Source organism: Ptiloglossa arizonensis, chromosome 10 (assembly GCF_051014685.1).
Source record: "Ptiloglossa arizonensis isolate GNS036 chromosome 10, iyPtiAriz1_principal, whole genome shotgun sequence".
NCBI lineage: Eukaryota > Metazoa > Arthropoda > Insecta > Hymenoptera > Colletidae > Ptiloglossa > Ptiloglossa arizonensis.
Window position 1 is genome coordinate 4,785,998 of NC_135057.1, and position 20,195 is coordinate 4,806,192.

Below are 20,195 nucleotides of genomic sequence, written 5' to 3' on the forward strand. Positions count from 1 at the left end.
ACAATATACTTACGGTGCCTATAAATGCATGGGACTCGCCCATTAAATAAATAAATCTTATTACGGTTATCATACAGTTTCATATACAAATGAACTTAGCCGATAGACGTCGTTGGAATTTCACAAATTTCTTAACACGCGCCATTTGTAAAATTTACTCTCCTTCAATTATCGGTTCGATCCGCGATCGATTCTTCATTACGAACGTTCGAAAGATGAGAATTCTGCCCGTATCGCTGTTCACTTTACAATAAACGGTTCTAAGAACAAATTACACGCTCGTCCTCCTCGAGTGAACTCGCTACTTACAATTTCCTTCTAATTGACGGTGTAAGGGCCAAAGTCGCGTTTCCACTTTTTTAGTTGCGACAGTATTCCAGTCGGCCGGATACAAAAGCGACACGATTAGTACACCAAGTTCACTCGTCGTGAGTCTTTCGATTCGCGTGAGTCGCCGAGGTTCAGCAAATTGGCTCGGCCAGGGGTTGCGGTGGGCCGTACGGTGAGGCCCATTGACCGACGGGGTGGGTCAGCGCGTTGGGCGGTTGCTGCCTATCCAAACTGGGAACGGTGGTACCTGCCGGATGGCTGGGCACTGTCGTTGGATAAGCCACTTTCCCAAGAGCTTCGGCTTGAAGGGACAACATCAACCGATTCGCCGCCTGCCTTTCGGCCTCTCTTTCCTCCGCTGTTTGTCTCCTGCAACAAACACGGTAACCGAAGATGATTCAATGTTCTCTGCGCAGTTGACACATGTTGGGATATGAGATTAACCCTTTCGCTTAAAATATCGCGCGAGACTCGTGGTAACGAAATCGGAACGCAAGAACCACGGATGAGTTCACATTCGTATGTTCAAATATTGGGTTGTTCGGAATGTCATTTCGTTAATTTTCCAACAGCAAACATTTTAGATAGAGAAATTGTTGTTTCATCGTTTTTCGATACTTTCGAGATTTTAATTTTGTTCAAAATAGCGGGTACGTTTCTCTTACGCTTCGAATTACCGTTAGATAGACTTTTTTGATACAAATGAAACACGATCTTTTTAGAGCGTATAAACATTTTATTAAATGATATATTCTTCATTTTGGAAAACGAAATGACTTTTCAAACAACTCAATATATTTTCTTGACAATATTAGAAGGAAACACTTGCATAATGTCTTCGAAAAGACAATTTAGCGTTCACGAGGACAGTGAGAGTTGTAACCGACCTTACTGTTCATTATGACACGTGGTATCGAAAATTAAATCGTAGAGCAAGGGGTTAATAGAACAATGGGAGAACACTGTGTTTACCACTATTTACTGGTTTATTGACGTAAAGAATAACACAAGTATATAAACCAGTCGTCACGCGTGCAAATTCTCTACCTTTCGATCCACCGACTACACAGTCATACTACTCTCTTAACCTTATATATTCCATACACTATTGCCAATTTAAACCTATAACCTAATCGATACCTGACTTTATAATCACTCATCCTTTCATACAAATATTCATATCCTTGTCTATGATGTATTCGATAAAAACAACCTCACACAAAATATTTCATGGTTGAAATGTTACTGCGGAAGATAAGTGTCAGAAAATCGTGCCCGATGGTATTACATTTAGGTCGTTCTTCAGATTATAGCAATATTTCGATCCTTATAAAAATTCGTCCCACTCGGTGTCATTTTGGTCTCGTACTTTGTTATTTTAGATTCATTTCTATTAATATTACACATCGTTGATTTTCCAACACCAAAGATTTTAGATAGAGAAATTGTTGTTTCATCGTTTTTCGATCTTTTCGAGATTTTAATTTTGTTCAAAATAACGGGCACGTTTCTTTTACGCTTCGAATTACCATTGGAAGTCATGTTCTCGAAATATATATTAAATATAGCTAATTATTATAGGATGTAATTGAAAGGCTGCTTCATGACTAAGACGTATTGCTTCTAAACAAAAACACGCATGCTACCTTTAATTTTCTATGTTATAATTGTGACAATATAAAAGTTGTAAATTGTAAAGACTGTTTTGTACGAACATGCAAAAATAACTTGAATCGATGAAAAGACAGTCATTTCTCTTAGAACAGATGTAAATATATGAATGGTCCTGGACGAAATGATAGTAAATTTAGAAATTATTCATGTAATATAAACTGTAAGTACATAAATATGAACCAACTCCAAATTACATACCATGGTATTATTTTTGGCGCATAAAACATTTTTTTATAAAAAGCAAAATTTTGTAATATTGGCATTTACGCTACTTTCTATAAAAATATTCCAATTACTATTGTGGCAAAAGCGATCAGGACATAGTAGTCACCGCTTGTACGAAATTACGCTTGGTTGGATGGAATTTCTATACTATTTTATACGAAAATCGTAAGCAAGGATTCTAGAGTCAATGTTAATTATTACTAATTATCTTTTGAGAAATAATTTGGCATATTTCAGAGGTGTGGGTAAGATTTAATATATTAAGTCGGTTCGCTATACTTACCCATTGCCGAAAAGCGAAATAATATTTGCAAAGAGACTGCTAATTTCCTATTTAATTAATTTTTTCGATTCTGACAAATTTCGATCGAGTTTCTTAATTCGTTCCAACGTGTATTATTACTTGTTACTATGGATGTTCAATGAAATTGAGTAAAAGAATTTTTTGTTCCACACTCAGACTCTTAATTTGTAAATCTATATGTTACCTTTTGTGATCTTTGAAGTCGAATTTTAGAGCGAGAGTATAATTTAGCGAGTATAATTTTGATTCGCTGTTCTATTTTGGATTCAAGCGGTTTTCAATTTACATTTAAGTATTTCTATTATAAGATAGTATTACATATTCAGTTTAAGGCTGAAATGAACCGATTGCAGAGGAAAGCTGAATATAATATTGATTTTCCGTAGGATTCTAAATTTAAGTTTACTACATTTTTTCTTTCGAAATAGAAATGAAAAAAAATTAGGTATTTTGAAAATTGTCTATAAATAAAAAGCAAAGTAACCTTATCGAATATGTATGTATATATATATTTCTTAAGTTTATAAATATTACACAAACCCTATTTCACTGATGTGATAAACCTAATATCAGACAATCGTAGTTAAAATTTTTTTTTTAAATTTGACCAGTTCATTTTCAACAATCTAATACAAGACTATAGTAGTTAAAAATTTTTTTAAAAATTTGGCCAGTTTATTTTCAACAATCTAATACAAGACTATGGTAGTTAAAAATTTAAAAAAAAATTTTGCCACTTTATTTTCAACAATCTAATACAAGACTATGGTAGTTAAAAATTTTAAAAAAAATTTTGCCACTTTATTTTCAACAATCCAATACGAGACTATGGTGGTTACAAATTTTTGAAAGAATTCGGTCAGTTAATTTTTAACAATCTAATACGAAACTCGATGCGATTGGAGCAACGACCGATCGCAACGAGATAGTTCGATAGGACATGACCGCTCAAAGAAATCGGTAAGGGTAAACGAGATTATCGAATGCCCTCGAGTACACTCGGCCGATGAGATCGGTTCGCTTGAACAGCAAAGAGCAAGAGCTGGATGGCGCGCAACAAGACTGGAGAAATCGACCGAGAGCAGCTGAGGGTGAAAAGAGACTGGTTGTTGGGGCGGAAAACAGAAGACAAACGTAATAAAGTTAATTCGATTCGTCGACGGCACAGCGCTAGCTCGCTAAGGGGTGGTTCGAGGGTGTCTGTTTTCTAGCACTAAGTCTATTAGGGAACCACAAAATGGCCGACTTGTTGGCAACGTCGATGGTCTGCTTAGATGGGGAGTCCCATCGAAAGTTTTCCTTGGCTACGATAGAGGTCATTTTTATCGATAGATTTCCTTTTACTGCATGCAAAATACACGAACGTTGCAAACTATTCTTCCGAAAATAAACGCCGAGATTGTCTATTTTTTAATTGTAAAACACCGATCGAATGAGAATTGTTCGGCAAAGCGTTGTCTCTTTCCGATCATTTATCGGTAAGATTATTCTGTAAGAAATGTCTCACTTTAAAAACACTGGTAAACACGATTTTTTTTTTACAGATAATATTTACATCGATTCGTATATATTTTTTGCTACTGAATCTGAATCTGGAACTTGTTTTCTCTTATAAAGTATAGTTTTTATACAATTCCGCTTTGAAGCACCGAAAAATGTTGATTTTATGGTTCATCTGTCAATATTTTCTCGTTAAATTCAAATCCCATATCCGTTTCTTCTTATCTGCTATAGTTTTTATGTAATTCGGCTTTAAAAATTCCCGCGATATTTTGAATATGGAAAAACGATTCCAAGCCAAATAAAACGTTAATATGGTGGTCGATTACTGTTGGAGAACTCGAACGGGATATTCTTAAAGCCGAATATTTCAAGAAATTAACAAGTGACACATTTTAGATAAGGTTTTAGTTTATATATATGTGTATGGGATTATACGAGTTATCGAATATTAAACTACACGTTATTCAAAAATGTCACGCGATAGGAAAAAAACCGGTAGCATATTTGAATTTAGCGTGAAAAATACTAATTAACCACAAAGTGTTCTTTCATTTGTCTATACGTGTAAAGTGTTTAGGACGACAATGGTATGGAATTGGCAGCTATTATAATAGTTTTAATTATAGAGAAACAATATATTGCGCTGTGGGTCGAAAAAGACCCGAGAAACGCATCAGGGTTAAGATTACGCGTTGTAACAACAATACTACTAAAATTCTATTAACCTCGAAGCGTTCTTTCATTTGTTTATACGCGTAAAGTATCCGGGACAAAAATAATATGGAACTCGCAGCTACTATAATAGTTTTAATTACAGAGAAACCATATATTGTGCGGTGGGTCGAAAAAGACCCGAGGAACGCACTAAGGTTAAGATCGCGCGTTGAACCTCGCGCAACAATAATACTATTAAAATTCTATTAACCTCGAAGCGTTCTTTCATTTGTTTATACGCGTAAAGTATCCGGGACAAAAATAATATGGAACTTACAGCTACTATAATAATCTTAATTATAGAGAAAGCATATATTGCGCGGTGGGTCGAAAAAGACCCGAGGAACGCACTAAGGTTAAGATCGCGCGTTGAACCTCGCGTAACAATAATACTACTAAAATTCTATTAACCTCGAAGCGTTCTTTCATTTGTTTATACGCGTAAAGTATCCGGGACAAAAATAATATGGAACTTACAGCTACTATAATAATCTTAATTATAGAGAAAGCATATATTGCGCGGTGGGTCGAGTTAGACTTGAGGAACGCGCTAGGGTTAAGATCGCGCGTTGAACCTTGCGTAAGGAACAAGCGAATCGAATGTTGTAGACCGGTGTAATGTCTCGCTCCAGTGCACGATCCAACATCGTTACACTTGGTCCGATCGGACTTCGCGCGAGCAAGTATCGCGAATGGTGAACCGTACGCGTCAATGTTGCACTCCAATTACCAACTCCGCTGGTTAGCAGATAGTTATCCGCCAGCGAGTCGGAGGGAAGTTGTCGGTTGTTTATTTTCAAGCGACTTATCGACAATATTTCGGTCCGCGTTGCCGAGATCGTCGAGTGCTCTTTGCCAACGAGATCAAACCGAAAAGTTATTCAGTCTGGTAGGCGCCAGACGGGATAACGCGGCCAATCAGCGAGCCGCTTCTATACGAGCCACGAAACACCGTCGTTCCATTAGAGTTAATCTCCGGTCCTCGATAATTAAACGGTTCCGTTGTACCTTTGTTTATCTCCGCGAGGGCCGTTCCAGCTTCTTCCTGCGAGAGCGCCGCGTTGCCCCCCTCGGTAGCCCGTGTATCACGAACGAGTCGGTTCGATCGGGACACAACTCGATCGTTTGTTGCACGATTAACGACTAGAACGGCCGCCGATGTCGACCAGAGATTTCAGATAACGACAGTTCTCAGCCGCAATCAACACACGATCGACTTGTTTATTTTCCACTCGTTGCTTCGGCCCCCGGTAATTGTGGGAAACGCGCCCGCTTATCTTTCGTTCGCTTTTAAGCGGATTTATGATTTCACCCTTCGCGACCCTTGCGTTATTAAACGATAGAGATACTGCTATCGAGGGAAAACGATCGGCCAAAGTACGCGCAAAGTGCATCACCCGCCCTTCGAATTTCTTCTGTTTTCTACTTTGCAAAATCACTGCGCAGATTTCGTATCCAGCTTCGAAATTAATTGCACGCCGAATGATGGGGTGGATGGTGTACCACTAGTTCACTGTTTTGGATTACGATGTACAAGGTGTCTCAGTAGTCGTGGTACAACCGGTAAGAAGCTGATTCTATGGAAAAAAACTGTGGAATAAAATTGTTTCGTACGAGGCTTTGGTTTCATTCTTCTGGTATGTGTGTAGATACTTAATTACGTACACTTTCATTCGAAAGTTGTAGGACACCTATTGAAATGTCATAAAGATTTTAAAAAATAATGAAAAGTCATTGAAATATTCACAACGGAAAACAATCTCTTTTCGTATTTTACACTGTTAGTTTATCTGTAGAATAAAAAATATGTGCAATAATTCGCACAGAATCTCACCGACATCGTTAATAATAATTATATCTTTTTCTCCTTGCTATATTCTTCGTTACAAGTACCCGTTTTCATGAATTTTGACATTTTAGAGATTAATTTGTTTGCAACAATTTAATACGATTCCATTCATCTCATAGAGTGCTCTGCAAGTCCTTTTGTGAAATTTAAATATTTTTAAACATTTTTACACATTTTTTCTCATTATTGGAAACACTCGAACGGCCAATTATTTTTTTTGTACTTAGCTAGTATCGAGCATATGCCCATAAATATATCTAAGAATATAAAATAATTTAAATTATTTATATTATATAGTTAAAATGGGTAAGTGTCCTATAACTTTTGAGCTGGAGTGTTTACCATGGTTGAACGAATCTCGATACAGACTATTTACTTTTCCGTTTGTATATAATTCTATCGACACGACTTAGTATGGTAATGATACGATGTCATTACCTGTTACTATCTTTTAGTTTCTTCATTTTTGGTTTCAATGCAGTTTATTGGTACAGTGAATGATATCTGAATTGAAACAATTAATTTATTAATTAACATCTTAATTAACATCGTCCGCCATTTTTTATGGAGTTTTATTAAAACAATAGTTCATTTCGAATATAATAAAAGTTTTCGGTAGTTAAAAGTGAGGATTGTTTAAATTGCTATCTAAAGAATTAAATACGTAAATATTATAAATTGGGAAGTGTGCATAATAATTTAATTCAGAGAATACAGCAGTGTATGTAACACCATGGGAATTATTTTGAACAATTCCTACAATAATAAAGCGTACCTTAAAAATTACGCGTCTTATTTTCATTTGCCATTTTCATTTCAACTTAATCCTAATGGACGAAGGTTGTAATTAGTAGTACACGAAGACCGATAAGGAATCAATATTATGCACGATATTAACGCTACTTGTAAACAACATATAATTTGCATTGAGATCCGTTTAACCACAACGTAGATAATTAAGTGGACGCGTACCAGGAAAACATTCCGAGTCAATTTTCTCGAAAACATAGCCCCGTATGAAAAAATGTTATTTAACATTTTTAATTTATTTTTACATTCTCAGTAATTTTATCACTACCTCCCTTAGTAAAACCTCCGTTATCCATACTAGTAGAATAAGATTGCTAGAGTAAGGGACTTTTCGTGTAATAAGGCCCCTTTCGTTTTTACGATCGATCATTCTATATTTCGGATAAAGTAGCACGATTATTGATGAAAGAAATGGAAAAATAATGTACGAGAATATCGCTTATAGTTTGTTTACACGCCTAATTACCCGGAATAAAAAATTCTTTCTTAAATCACTTACATAACCACTTTTTCAATGGCACGAATCTTTTAACGATTGTCGACGAATACGTTTCTAACGTTGTTAATCGTAACTTTCCCAATATCATTCGTTCCTGCTAATATTAGAATATTTTACAATTTGCAAATCATTTCGTGTCTTATTGTTGTAGTTAAACTCGCCTGGTTCTGTTTCGATGCTGTTATTAGGTGTGAACATATACATTAAGAATAATCGTAGAACGTTTCAATAGCAGAAGGGATATTTTACAAGAACATGCTTTGTTCGGATAGTAGAGAGTTTCAATTATACATCATTCGCGTAACGAAGGTTCATACGATACTGTATTCGTTTCAGAAAGTTGTTCTTTTCTTTATATGTGTATAATTTAGTTGGTGTTCAGAGCAATAACAAACACGAAACAAATCGTTTTTCGATCACTTTACCTTAACACTTTTACAAAGAGCGACGAGAGAATTTTTTCTATGTGAAGAAGATACACGTTCTCATTAAAAAAAAAAATGATGTAATCGTGAAATGTACACGAGTTATTATAATCGTGGGAAAAGTATGGTCCTGAGAATGTAGTCATCTTTGAACCATTCACCTTTCTCTTCTGATTTTTTCTTAATTTTTCATATTTATCAATCAAATATTTCGATTAATATCTAGAAACAGGGATCACTGAATTAACAAAATATTTGTGTGTAAATATTTCAGATAATTCGACTTAATTTATACTCGACTTAGTAAAGTATTAAGTAAATAGACTTGGAAAAGTGTAACCGTCTAATTGATAGATTCATGTTATCGCTCCTGTAGTACACTGTTTGCTCTAATTATTTCCAAGCTGCCGGTACATTGTTGTTATAAATCGTTTGCCATACGGTAGATTAATCGAGTCGATCGATCAAAATGTAGAAGTAGATTCGGAATCATGGACAGCCTATACCTTCGCCAGTAGCTGCCACTGCCATACTCGACATTCAAACTGAACAGTGTTTATCATTGTAACGGATAAGACTATATCCGTATCGTGCATAACCTTTTAGTTCAGAATGGCTTGCCACACATGGTAAACATTGAAAAGTTGATCGAAGGACACTGTATGCGCAGTTGCTCGTTCGAGTCACCAAGTATTGTAACCAAAGTACAATAGATCGATATAAATTAAAATAATGTTTATCTTTCGGTTTTCCGAGCAAATTTCCGAGCCGAAAAGTTTTTATTTCCTACGTTTCGGTCGACAAAAGTTGTTCTTCCCGAGAATAACAATTCACACCCCTAGTAAGATCAATAGAGATAAATTTGGATATAATACTATCAGTTTAGTAAATCACTTCCGCGAAGATTGGTTGAAATTTAGGGAACTAAAATTATTCATTTTCGAATTAACAATTTTATTCTCCAAGTACGAATATTTTCTCGATTAAACGATATTGAGTTATCGGGTATAGGGTATCTACGATGTTCTTTGATTTATAGTCTGTCTAATTAAGTCCCTAGGTTCGTCGAGTATTACCACAGCCAGGAGAAGGGCGAACGTTTTCTAAGATTACAACGTTTTCCAGGACAGACGGTTGTAATTTCTCGAAACTGGTTCCTTTACGCAACACGCGTGGAGTTCTAAAGACCGGTGGCACTCAGCCAACGTGTCTCCTTACGAATTATACTGCGATCCGACCTATCGAAGATCAGAAAGTACCTTGTTAATTTGACCTTTCTGCTTCCATTCCCTGGTTAGGCAAGCCTACCTGAACTTCCTGTAATTTTCTCCGGCCGATATTAGTTTCTTGTCCCACCGATACTTTTGTTTCGTGGAAACACACTCGACGTAACGATAACAAAAAAAAAAAAAGTGACAGAACTACGGGTGATTTTCTGAAATTCTTTTCGGTATTCCATTTTAATCTTTTTTCTAGAAACGATTATACGAAATCAATTTTGGGCGTAATTGTAGGAAAAGCTTACGTATCGACTATAATACAATCGAGAAAGTAAATAGCCGTGGAAACGAGTATATCTTTAATCAAATTAATCCGTATTTTTTGTATTAATAAAACGGAGCAGAATTGTTAACGATTTTTACCGAATTACTAATTAGTATTTAATATTCCATATTTTTCTAATTGGTAAATTTATAGATCCGAGTGTACGTTAATATATTTTAGGCCGGTGGAACTTAAGCTATTTTAGAGGTTGTTTCTGTTCATTTAAATAACGCAACTTGGTCTATAATCTTTGTTAAAAATATTTGATCAATGTATATCTATCTTGTATAATTTTATAAACACCGAGATACATACTTGCAGACAATATTATTTTGTATTTCGTTTGTAGAATAATAAAAGAAACCACCCAATTTTCCGTATAAATTCTTTTTCTACAACATTTCTATAGAACGAAAGTAAATACGACTAAAAAGTGTTCACTTTTACGCCATTAGAACAAATTCTTCGTAGAGGTCTATTCCGTGACTTCTAAAAAAACAAATTCAGAGAAAAGAAATTGCACGACAATTGTTTACATTTTGAAATAATTTTTTAAATAAGAATTTTAGTCTTTATTACAACGAAAATTTGAAAAGGCTCCTTTCGGAGAATGTATGCTATTGCCGTTTAAAAAAATGGTTCTTAGTAAGTTTCGATGCGACGATGAATTGTTGTTAACCAACAACTATATATTTCCAAGTCAATTATACTTAATATTTTGCTAAATACTGGTTTAACGATCGAGTACCAAAAAATCAAAGTTCTTTGAAAAATCGACCTTCAAATATTTCCTCAATACAGTCAGTTTTATTTCAAGATATTAATCGAAATATTCCCCGGTTAACACCCGAAGGGACCTAACCTAATATTTTCGAAGGAGAATTTTTCTATCGAAGAAACTACGCGATCGTAATCGTGACTGGGTTTTTTATTTCTTCAAATTACACTCGTTTAGAGTAATTTGTTTCGCGAATTAAAAATAATTCAATTCGGTCCGTTTTGAAACACAATTTACGAAATCCGTATCTATACGTAACGAAGTATCCGAGCAGAAAATCGATAAGATTTAACACGACGTGCCTTTTATCAATGACAGCGATTCGATTACATTCGGCTCGTTCTATCGGAAATTCTACCGCGGCTACGCCACTGTTTCAGTGACAGCCGCGCCTACACCCTTGCAAGTAATTAACGCGGTTAGCAATTAATAATTGAGGGCGCCGTGCCGATTACATTTTGCAGTCCCGACACGGCCTAGCCCCATTCGCTGTGGCCAGCATAACCGTATTCTCTCGCAACCTGGGACACATTACTCTTATCGTTATCCCTCTATAGCTAGCTGTAACTTTTGGATAACACTTCATACATTTGTAAGTTTATATTGTAAACTTAACTCTATCTTTCGCAACGAGTAGATACCGTAATGTATAATTTCATATGTCCCCAATTTCTTTTTATCCGTTATTCTGTAGCAACGAAGCGTCAAGATTACAAACACGCTATTGGTAACAATTTTCAATCGATTTGTCTGTAGCGTATCCACGTGTAGCAATTAATAACTTTTTGACCAATTCTCTAATTGATTACGCGATATTACTTATGACAGCAGAGTGTAAGTGTAGAAGCTTTTGCTGCGTGTACCATTTAATCGTTCCCAATCAGTATCATTTACCAACACGAATAATAAGTTCTTCGACTGTGTTTGGATTATTCGGCTTAATGAGACAAAAAAGTAGAAAGAATCGCTTGTTTTTATCCAATATTCTTAAGCAACATCGCGTTGAGATTACAAATACGCTATCGGTCGTAAATTGAATTCAAGACTATCGAACATCGAAGTATAGTAAACAATTGGGTCAACAATTTAAGGTGTATCCATCAGCGAGTAAAGTCATTTATCCGCGATTAATCATTTTTGGACGAGTAGTCACCCTATTCTTGATCCCATTACGAGTAACATGTGTTCGATTACTAATAGTAGCAGAGTACGAGTTTAAAAGCACCTGCTGCGTGTACCGTTTAATTGTATCTATCCAATGTCATTTATCAACACGAATGATAATACAATCATAAGTGCTTTGTGTCACCATTAAGTTCCTCGGTTGTACTTTCTATCCAGGTTGAGCAACGTGACGAAGAAAGGAAAGCAAATGGGGTTCAGATAGGGTACATTACTTCTGTCGTTATCCCTTCGTGCCAATTTCTAGATAGCACTTTGTATATTTACAAGTATATATTACAAACTTGACATTATCGTTCGTAATTACTAAAACACCCACGCTTTTCCAATATGTTGTTAGTCGCGAGTTTGTTCGTTTTATTATCACGTTTCAGAGCACGAGCAATTTTAATAACAATTTGGCCGTGTCGATTTGTAAATAATAGTAGTTTCACTGCATGTAGCAATAATAATTTAGTAAGACGTAAAAATCGATTTATAGCATCGTTGTTGCTTTTATACGAGTTACGCAACTAGCCACAGAAATAAAAATAAACGTTGAAACTTTATGCACAGTGATTGCAAAGCTAATTAGACGAAGAAAGATATCTGCGAAACAAAAAAAGGTACCCAAGGTTATGGTTCGAGTGAATAATTATCCAGATGCTCTTTTGTTAACAATAACGAATCCTATCTTTTCTCAGTTTATCCCAAGTCTATTGTATCCCGATAGACACTTTGTAAGGAACACACGAGTGGGTTTACGTTACGTTGATGAAGATCATGTGGTTTTTAAGACCGTCGTTCCAACGTTGAGAATTTGTTTATATTTTCATAAACTTGGGTACGATTGGAAAATATCGGAAAATTTTCTCTAGGAAAGAGTTCAGTCGTATCACTGTTAACATCACTTGATGTGTCGTAGGCCAACACCCAGTGAAAGGGTGTCATATCCCTGATGGAATTGTTTCTTGAACTCCAGTAACAAAAACGTCCCAAGATTAAACATTCTGACAACTGCTAGTTATTCCAAGTTGTAGACTCTCTGTTATTTGCGATACTAGGGAGTAAATATTTCTATAGTTCGTGATTCTCGATTAATAGGGTTATAAGCTTCGGTATCTAGGAGCGTTACGCGCTGAACTCACGTTTACAAAGAAGGACCTCGGCGAAAGAATTATGGCAATGACAGATGTAACGTTCCTTTGTAGTTTTTTTACAGGACGATTGCATTCGCTCTTGTAGACATTACACAACGAGATAACTGCCCCAATTTTTATTGTTCGTAATACTCTGTCACTTCAATGTATGTCCATGGATAGCGGAGTATACACTCACACACATAGACAAATGGGGAGAGACACCAGTAGCAGGTACTATCGAAGAAAGCACAAGAAAAAGAAAAAGAGAAATCAGAAAATAGAGGAGTTAATTCGTAGTTAAATATCGAAATTGTCGAGTCGTGATTAATATGACCGATATTTCCCTTTGCAATTGTATTGATACGAAATCGGATAAAGACACGTAAGAGAATTTAGTACAGAAGAGTAGGATCCTTGATCGGGAAAAGTGTATTTTGTATCGATAAAAGAGTACAATATCTTACTTTAAGCTCTCTGGTAAACCACGAAAGTACCCAACTGCGACATTTTCGTTCAGAATCGGAACGTACGATTTCCTTAACTTTTTAAATTAGCGTGAAACTCCTCGTGCGGCAATGTATACCTCCCCGAGTGTCTAAGCTCCCGTTTCAATGTCGTGTTGAAGTTAAATTCCTCCAACGCTCGTTAGGGGACGATCGTTCCGTAATTGCAAGTCCGAAAACAACCCTGTGTATAATCGTGGTAGTTTTTCTTCTCGTTTTGGTCGACGATTCACAACCAAGAGGAAAACAAGTCTTTTATAGCGGCGTACGTTCGTGTTCGACCGATTACCGCCGTGATCCGACACAGCGGCCGATGAATCATTAACGAGGCGAATCGGTGGGGTCGAGCGTCGGATCGAAACGATCCGGAATCGCGGATTCGAGGGTTTGACACTTTAAAAGCCGAGGCAAGAAGCTCGAGGAACAGTCGACGACCGGACTGGCTGGCGCGAGTCGAAGGGGTGCGATGCCAGAACCTTCTGGGGATGAGGTGATGGTGAGGGGTGGGTGGATCGAGGATGTGGAGAGTCGACAGTCAAAGCAGGGGTGGATGAGGGAGCACGATGGGGCGGATAGACTGCATTATGTACGGGACAGGGCTAAGCTGTTAGGTATCTGAATTATTGAGGCCAAGTTATCTCATCTCTGCCTACAGTCATCTCGTTACTTTAAACGCAGCTGCTCGCTGGACCGCGCCGCGGAAGTGCCGATCCAAGGGTGGAGAAAACGCGATTGTTTCCTTCTTTCTCCTTCGAGTCATCCGATCCGCGACCAGGGGGCCTTCAAGGATTATTTTTGCGCGCTGGAGAAACGATGAAATCGAGGATTCGACGCCTCTCGACTCAGGTATCCCAACGTCGAACTCGTTTCGGTCCGAGGGCCAATTTGCTGTTTCGCTACCGTGTCGCGGGCTACGCGATTATTTCGCAATTATTTCACAACGGTCGAGAATATTTCAGCCACTTTTTAGTCGGTTCTTTTTTATCGTTAATCGATCCATAAAAATATTTAAAGGTAATTTCGAAAATATACAGTCTGTGTCCCCGCGTTGATGACACAACCGAACAGGCGGGGGTGATGTTGTGTGGAAAGAAAAATCGAGAACAAAGAGTACAATCTTCTCGAGGTTTTGTTTTTGAGAAAATCGAATTTGAACATTCACCGAGTACTCGTCCATTTGACTACGGTTTAGTCGACTGGATCTCGATACGTGTGTCATTTATAAATATCGTTAATATAATTCGTAATATTGATTCTCTACCAGTATGACGTGCTACTGCTTACCTTTTCTATTCTTTTATTAAGATTAATTTATTAATGGAAACATTGTTGAAAGTGTTGAATCGTATATCCAACCGTTGCGAGAAAATGATAAAAACTGCTGATCAAAACTGATGGTGACAATGTACTAAGACAAGAAATGATATTGCGATAAGTACTCAGAGTGTCGCGTCATCACGAATATACAGAAGTGAATAAAAATCTAATATCAAGATCCATTTATCTAATCCGTAGTTAAGTGCACGACTACTCGATGAATATTCAAAGTCGATTTTCTCGAAAATAAAACCTCGAATGAAAAATTTGTATTCCTTATTTTACGATTTATTTTTTCATGTAGAATTATTCTCTTTTCGGTTGTACGAAAGGTTCCCCCTCCAAACTTTACATTTTTTATTTCAGCTTACATTTTCTGGTTTATTGTCCTATTTAACATGGGCACGATGGTTAAACAACTAAAGGTTGGAAAAAGACACAATAATTTTCACGGAAACAAGCAAAAGGTTAGATTACTTTATGGAAAAGTACAAGTATAGTGAACAAAATTTATTTAATATTAATTTTTTTTTTTAAGGAGAATCGTACATATTCCAAATAAATGTACTACAATATTTTTTATTCTTTTTACGTTTATACATTAAAACGTGTTAGGTTATGTGTATAACGCAATGTAAAGTGAAAAAGATACACTTTATGAACAAATACATAGTGATTAAAATTTGTAACGATTAATATTAAAAATTTCTTTAATTACATTTAACAAGAAGGTAAGAGAACACAGTTCTTTTTAAATCATGACAAAAACTGAAATTGAAACAAATAGGTTTGTTTGTTACACAGGAATAGTATGTGGTAAGTTACGAGTAACTCAATTACGCATAGAATATTTATCTCTTAATAGGTACAATTAATAGAACTAATTTTGGGACCAGAAACTAAGGATCGAAACGTAAAATTACTACTACGATTTTATTCGTTGCTACTTTTCCTATTATCATTTATACGAGTACCACTTTTCATTTAAAATTACGTACATTTTTATAACTTTAATCGAAAAAGAAGACTGCCCCGTTTGAAAGGTGACGCATCGCAGAAAATATAGCAAAAGAATTTTGTCTTTATCTAGGATACAGTTTGCATAATGTGATCCTTTTTTTTTTCAAATTGAACATCGTTGTGTAAATCGTTAAATCGCTCACACAAATAGTTCTCTTATATACATGCATACCGTAAGAAACAATATTTTATTCGGAGCATCGATTCATTTTCTAAGAGCTCCGTTCCTTTAAATTTCTTGATTTATTCAATACGCGTTCCAAACGGTTTTGTACTCGAGATTAATTATGATCCACTTGTCATTTAGATGTAAATTTAATTCGCCGGGACATCCAGACGAATGTATCTGTCACTGTGTTACCGTTTCTGAACACACTGAGGGACAGATAACACACGTCGTCGCCGGCTAAATCGAATTTCATGCTCGCTTCTCGAGCGGTGACAGCGACTACGTAATAAAAAGACTTATCAAATTTCAACTCGCTCCCGGGCACTTGAAACGCGGGAATGGGCACATTCGAATGATTTTGTAATGGAAATGTGTCTAAAATACTAAAAACTTGTATCGAGTGTTTAGAGCGAGCGGCCAATAACTCGACAGTTTGTATTCTACGATAATTAAATATCGACGTTCGTTTGCATTTTGTATTCAATTATGCTGTCAAGTATTAAATACTCCTATAAATTGTGCGCGACGCATTGTGAAAGACGTAATATACCAGCATTTTGCATTCGACATCTCATTGGTAAAGAATGCTCGTATATAATTTTGTTGTCGAATAAACGATACATCGTTATTTTAAATACACTGTGCTAATAAAATATTACTGTAAAAATCCATTGTTTTAATAGCCTTTTAGGTATTTATTATAGGTATAAAATTCATCGAAATATTACGATCTAAAATATCACTGTATTTAATAAATTCTTTTCAGTGGGTAAATAAATAAGGAACAATTATATATTAAAGCTTTTACTTTTTGTTGATAGATGATTTACAGCTCGATGAGACGTTTTTTGAAGATGCTTATGAAAAACTCGTTTCACAGATCTATATATTTTTATCCATTGAGTCGTTTAACAAGACTTTACGATTTTTATTTTGTAAAAAACTCTGTTCATAAATGTGAAAACATTAATTGTCTACGTAGGGCCCATCTTTTTGTATAATTTCTTCGTAGCTTTATCAACACTTTGATCTTGCTTCGTTTTTAAGTGAAAGGTATTGTTCGTCTCGGAAAAATTTATTTTGACTATCGATGAAAGATTGAATATAAAGAATCGATGATCTGCTTTCGGTTTGCATAAATGGAATTGTGTTAAATACGTAAAAACTTATGAAGTGACACAAAAATTTATTCACGAACCGTGAATAAAATATTATTTATTATTTTTACTCTTCACCTAGAAACCGAGTTAAGTATTCTTTACTCATTTAACCGTTGACTATGAAATGCTACTACATCCGATATTCACTGACGAGACAATTACAAAATATTTATTATTCTGTAATTACACAACCACTAAATATAAAATCATCGCCTCGAATGTGTACGATAGTATGTATATCAAAACTAAATTTCCAATTTTAAAAAATTATAATCATCGTCCAGGATGAGTATTACGCCATAATACAATTATAACACTTTCGAATATTTGATTACACAATACAAATTAGTAAGGCGTTCAATGAATGGAATATTTTTAATACTTTTTGGAACACTTTTTGGAATACTATTTGAAATATATTTTGTAACACTTTTTGGAATACTATTTGAAATATATTTTGTAACACTTTTTGGAATACTATTTGAAATATATTTTGTAACACTTCTTGGAATACTTTCTTGAAGTACTTTCTGAAATACATTTTGCTCATCCTTACTTGAAACATAGAAAACAACCATAATAAGACTAGAAAGAATTAAAAACATCTCGGTATAAAACCATTTGTCGTATAATATTGTTTTTAGCGCTTTCAAAAACCCAGGAAAACGTTTCTCAACGAATGATAATTCATTTCAGAAACATAATTTTTGTTTCTGCACATTTCACGACAAATATAATACACTGGTAAAATGCGACAAGAAATCGAGATCGCGGTGCAACGGCATCGGAAACTTTTTACCACGAGTGCTGTTATCGATCTCTTATTAGATTGTTACGAACATTCGAAATGCACTCTCCGAGTTTTTATCCACGGTGTTTTACATTCCTTGTTTTTTATCCAATCGCTCCTTTATTGTCGAGGCTCCAGGAACAATGCGAGAAATAACGGGACTGCGTTCCCAGAAAATAACCATCTCGAACGGTTATCCGCAATGCAACAAATCGGTTTTGTGGAAAATCTAGTTCGTCGTTTGTCGAATCGGCTATCTTCGAAGACAAGTTACTTTGAAAGCTCGTTGTACAATGTTATTGAAATTTTAAATCATCGTGGGAGAAGATTTTCGAAAAAAGTTACGAAATAATAAGTGTGTACAAGTGTTTTCGTGTTTAATTTAATTTATTCGATAGCGTTGTTTGTCGTATTCAAAATAAATATTAGAAGAAACGTAGTCGAAACAAGTATATTTAATTTTGGACAAACGTTTCGATCCATTGTTTGTCTCTCCTCGATATATACAAATGAAATTTTTTTTATACCTAAACTCCAATGAAGAGGATGTATACAATAATTCGATACATTAAACTATACATACGTAGATATGTAAGTAAATTAATAGAAAAGGGAATTAGTACATTTGATAACCTATTAATATTAACTAATCGGAATGAGATCAAGTAAGAAACGATTATCCAACCTAACTAGAGCTAATATTAATACGTCCATTTTATTTTATCGACGTCGTAAATATGTCGTGACTTGACAATTTATTTTATATTCGATAGTTTTTCGTTTTATCGCATGCCAATTAGTTACTATTAACGCTAACTGCTTATCAATCGCACGTATCCTGTTTTTTGTTATTTCGTCTATGTTTCGTTCTTCTAGTACTAAATCAATCATTTTTATACATCTTTCATATCGTATCGCAGGCAAAAACTAATAAAATTCGAACGAAATGTGTATTTAATATAAAGTGTGCTTGTTTCGACTACATTTCTTACGATAAAAGTTGCAAAATGCTCACGCTCGCGTTTACTAAAATGTAAAACCGTATTGTTTAAATTAGATACGCTAATGGTAGCTTGTAGTAATAAGATTTGCTTAAAAAATCTTACAATTACTAGACTTTCATAGCGGTACAACGTTATTACATATCTTCGAACGAGTCTTTACGCAAATGATCGTTCAAATATTTGTAATTACATTTTGCGTATTATATTTGCACAGACTTTCTATTTTTCAAATCAATTCTCTAAGTTTGCGCGAACTCCTCGTCTTCGTTAAAATTACTATCGATGTTGTCCCGACAATGATGGTAAAATTATTTCGTCGAATAAATACCGTAAACTCGAAGATGAAATACAAATGGAAATGTACCGTGGTAATTGATGTTTTAAATATAAAATTATTTCTATTTTGGTACAATTGCCATTGTTATCGATAACGTTGCATTTGTTACATTGGTTTCATTCTCGTGAAAAATTTCATACGATCAACGGTGACAAATCCATCGAATTTGAAAAAGTTAGTTCCCATTATGCTCAACGTTTAGACTGATTATCGAACGCTGCGCTCGGTTCTTTTATTTCTGATACATTGCAAATGCAATTAAACGGGTATCAATGTTGACACAATTGATATGTATCGATGCGATTGTCGCGCGTCTCGATACTGACATAATTCAAGATACTTCTTATAAAAATCACGAACGTAACAATCTTCCGTACAATCGTTCGTACAACCATCTTTGATACAATTATGTATTCGAACGATAATTGTACAGTATGCGGAGTTGTCGTACAACCTGTCGTACGACGTAGCCATGTCGAATGGCAGTATAGCGTCGCTGTACGATTATGGTTGCAACTCGTAAGACTCGTAAAATAAATTGTTACAATTTAATTAATGGTCCCTATTGGAAGAGTCCACTGCAAGAGTGTCAATTTCGAACTGATGCACGGTGGAACAGAAACCTCGAGAACTTAACAAAAATTCAAAATATGAGAATTAGTACCTACGGTTCTCGATATAACCGTACGACATTATTTAATAGAATTTGATGCAAATAAAGGCACCGGAATGTCGAGGTTGGTGTCGTATAAGTTCGAACAAACGAGAAATGTTCGTGTAAATGCATTTTTTATAAATGTACGACAGTGTTTAACCCGTAACTGGCAAGGTGGAATCCGACAGACTCTAATGAATATTGTTATTGTCGAAAATTCAATTTATTTGTACTTAATAAATTAATAAAAGTAATTCACAACGTCAGATTTTTTTTCTCTA

The 20,195-nt window shown here is 35.3% G+C and overlaps 1 protein-coding gene across 1 annotated transcript in view; it reads right to left on the reverse strand.

The window, feature by feature from the left end:
* Window positions 1-333: 333 nt before the first annotated feature.
* C15 (homeobox protein C15) overlaps window positions 334-20,195 on the reverse strand; it is a 97,591-nt gene continuing 77,729 nt past the window's right edge. The window contains exon 3 of the mRNA XM_076321975.1: window positions 334-699. Coding sequence (XP_076178090.1) covers window positions 462-699 — 238 coding nt within the window. The 3' untranslated portion in view covers window positions 334-461. The remainder of the gene's footprint in view (window positions 700-20,195) is intronic.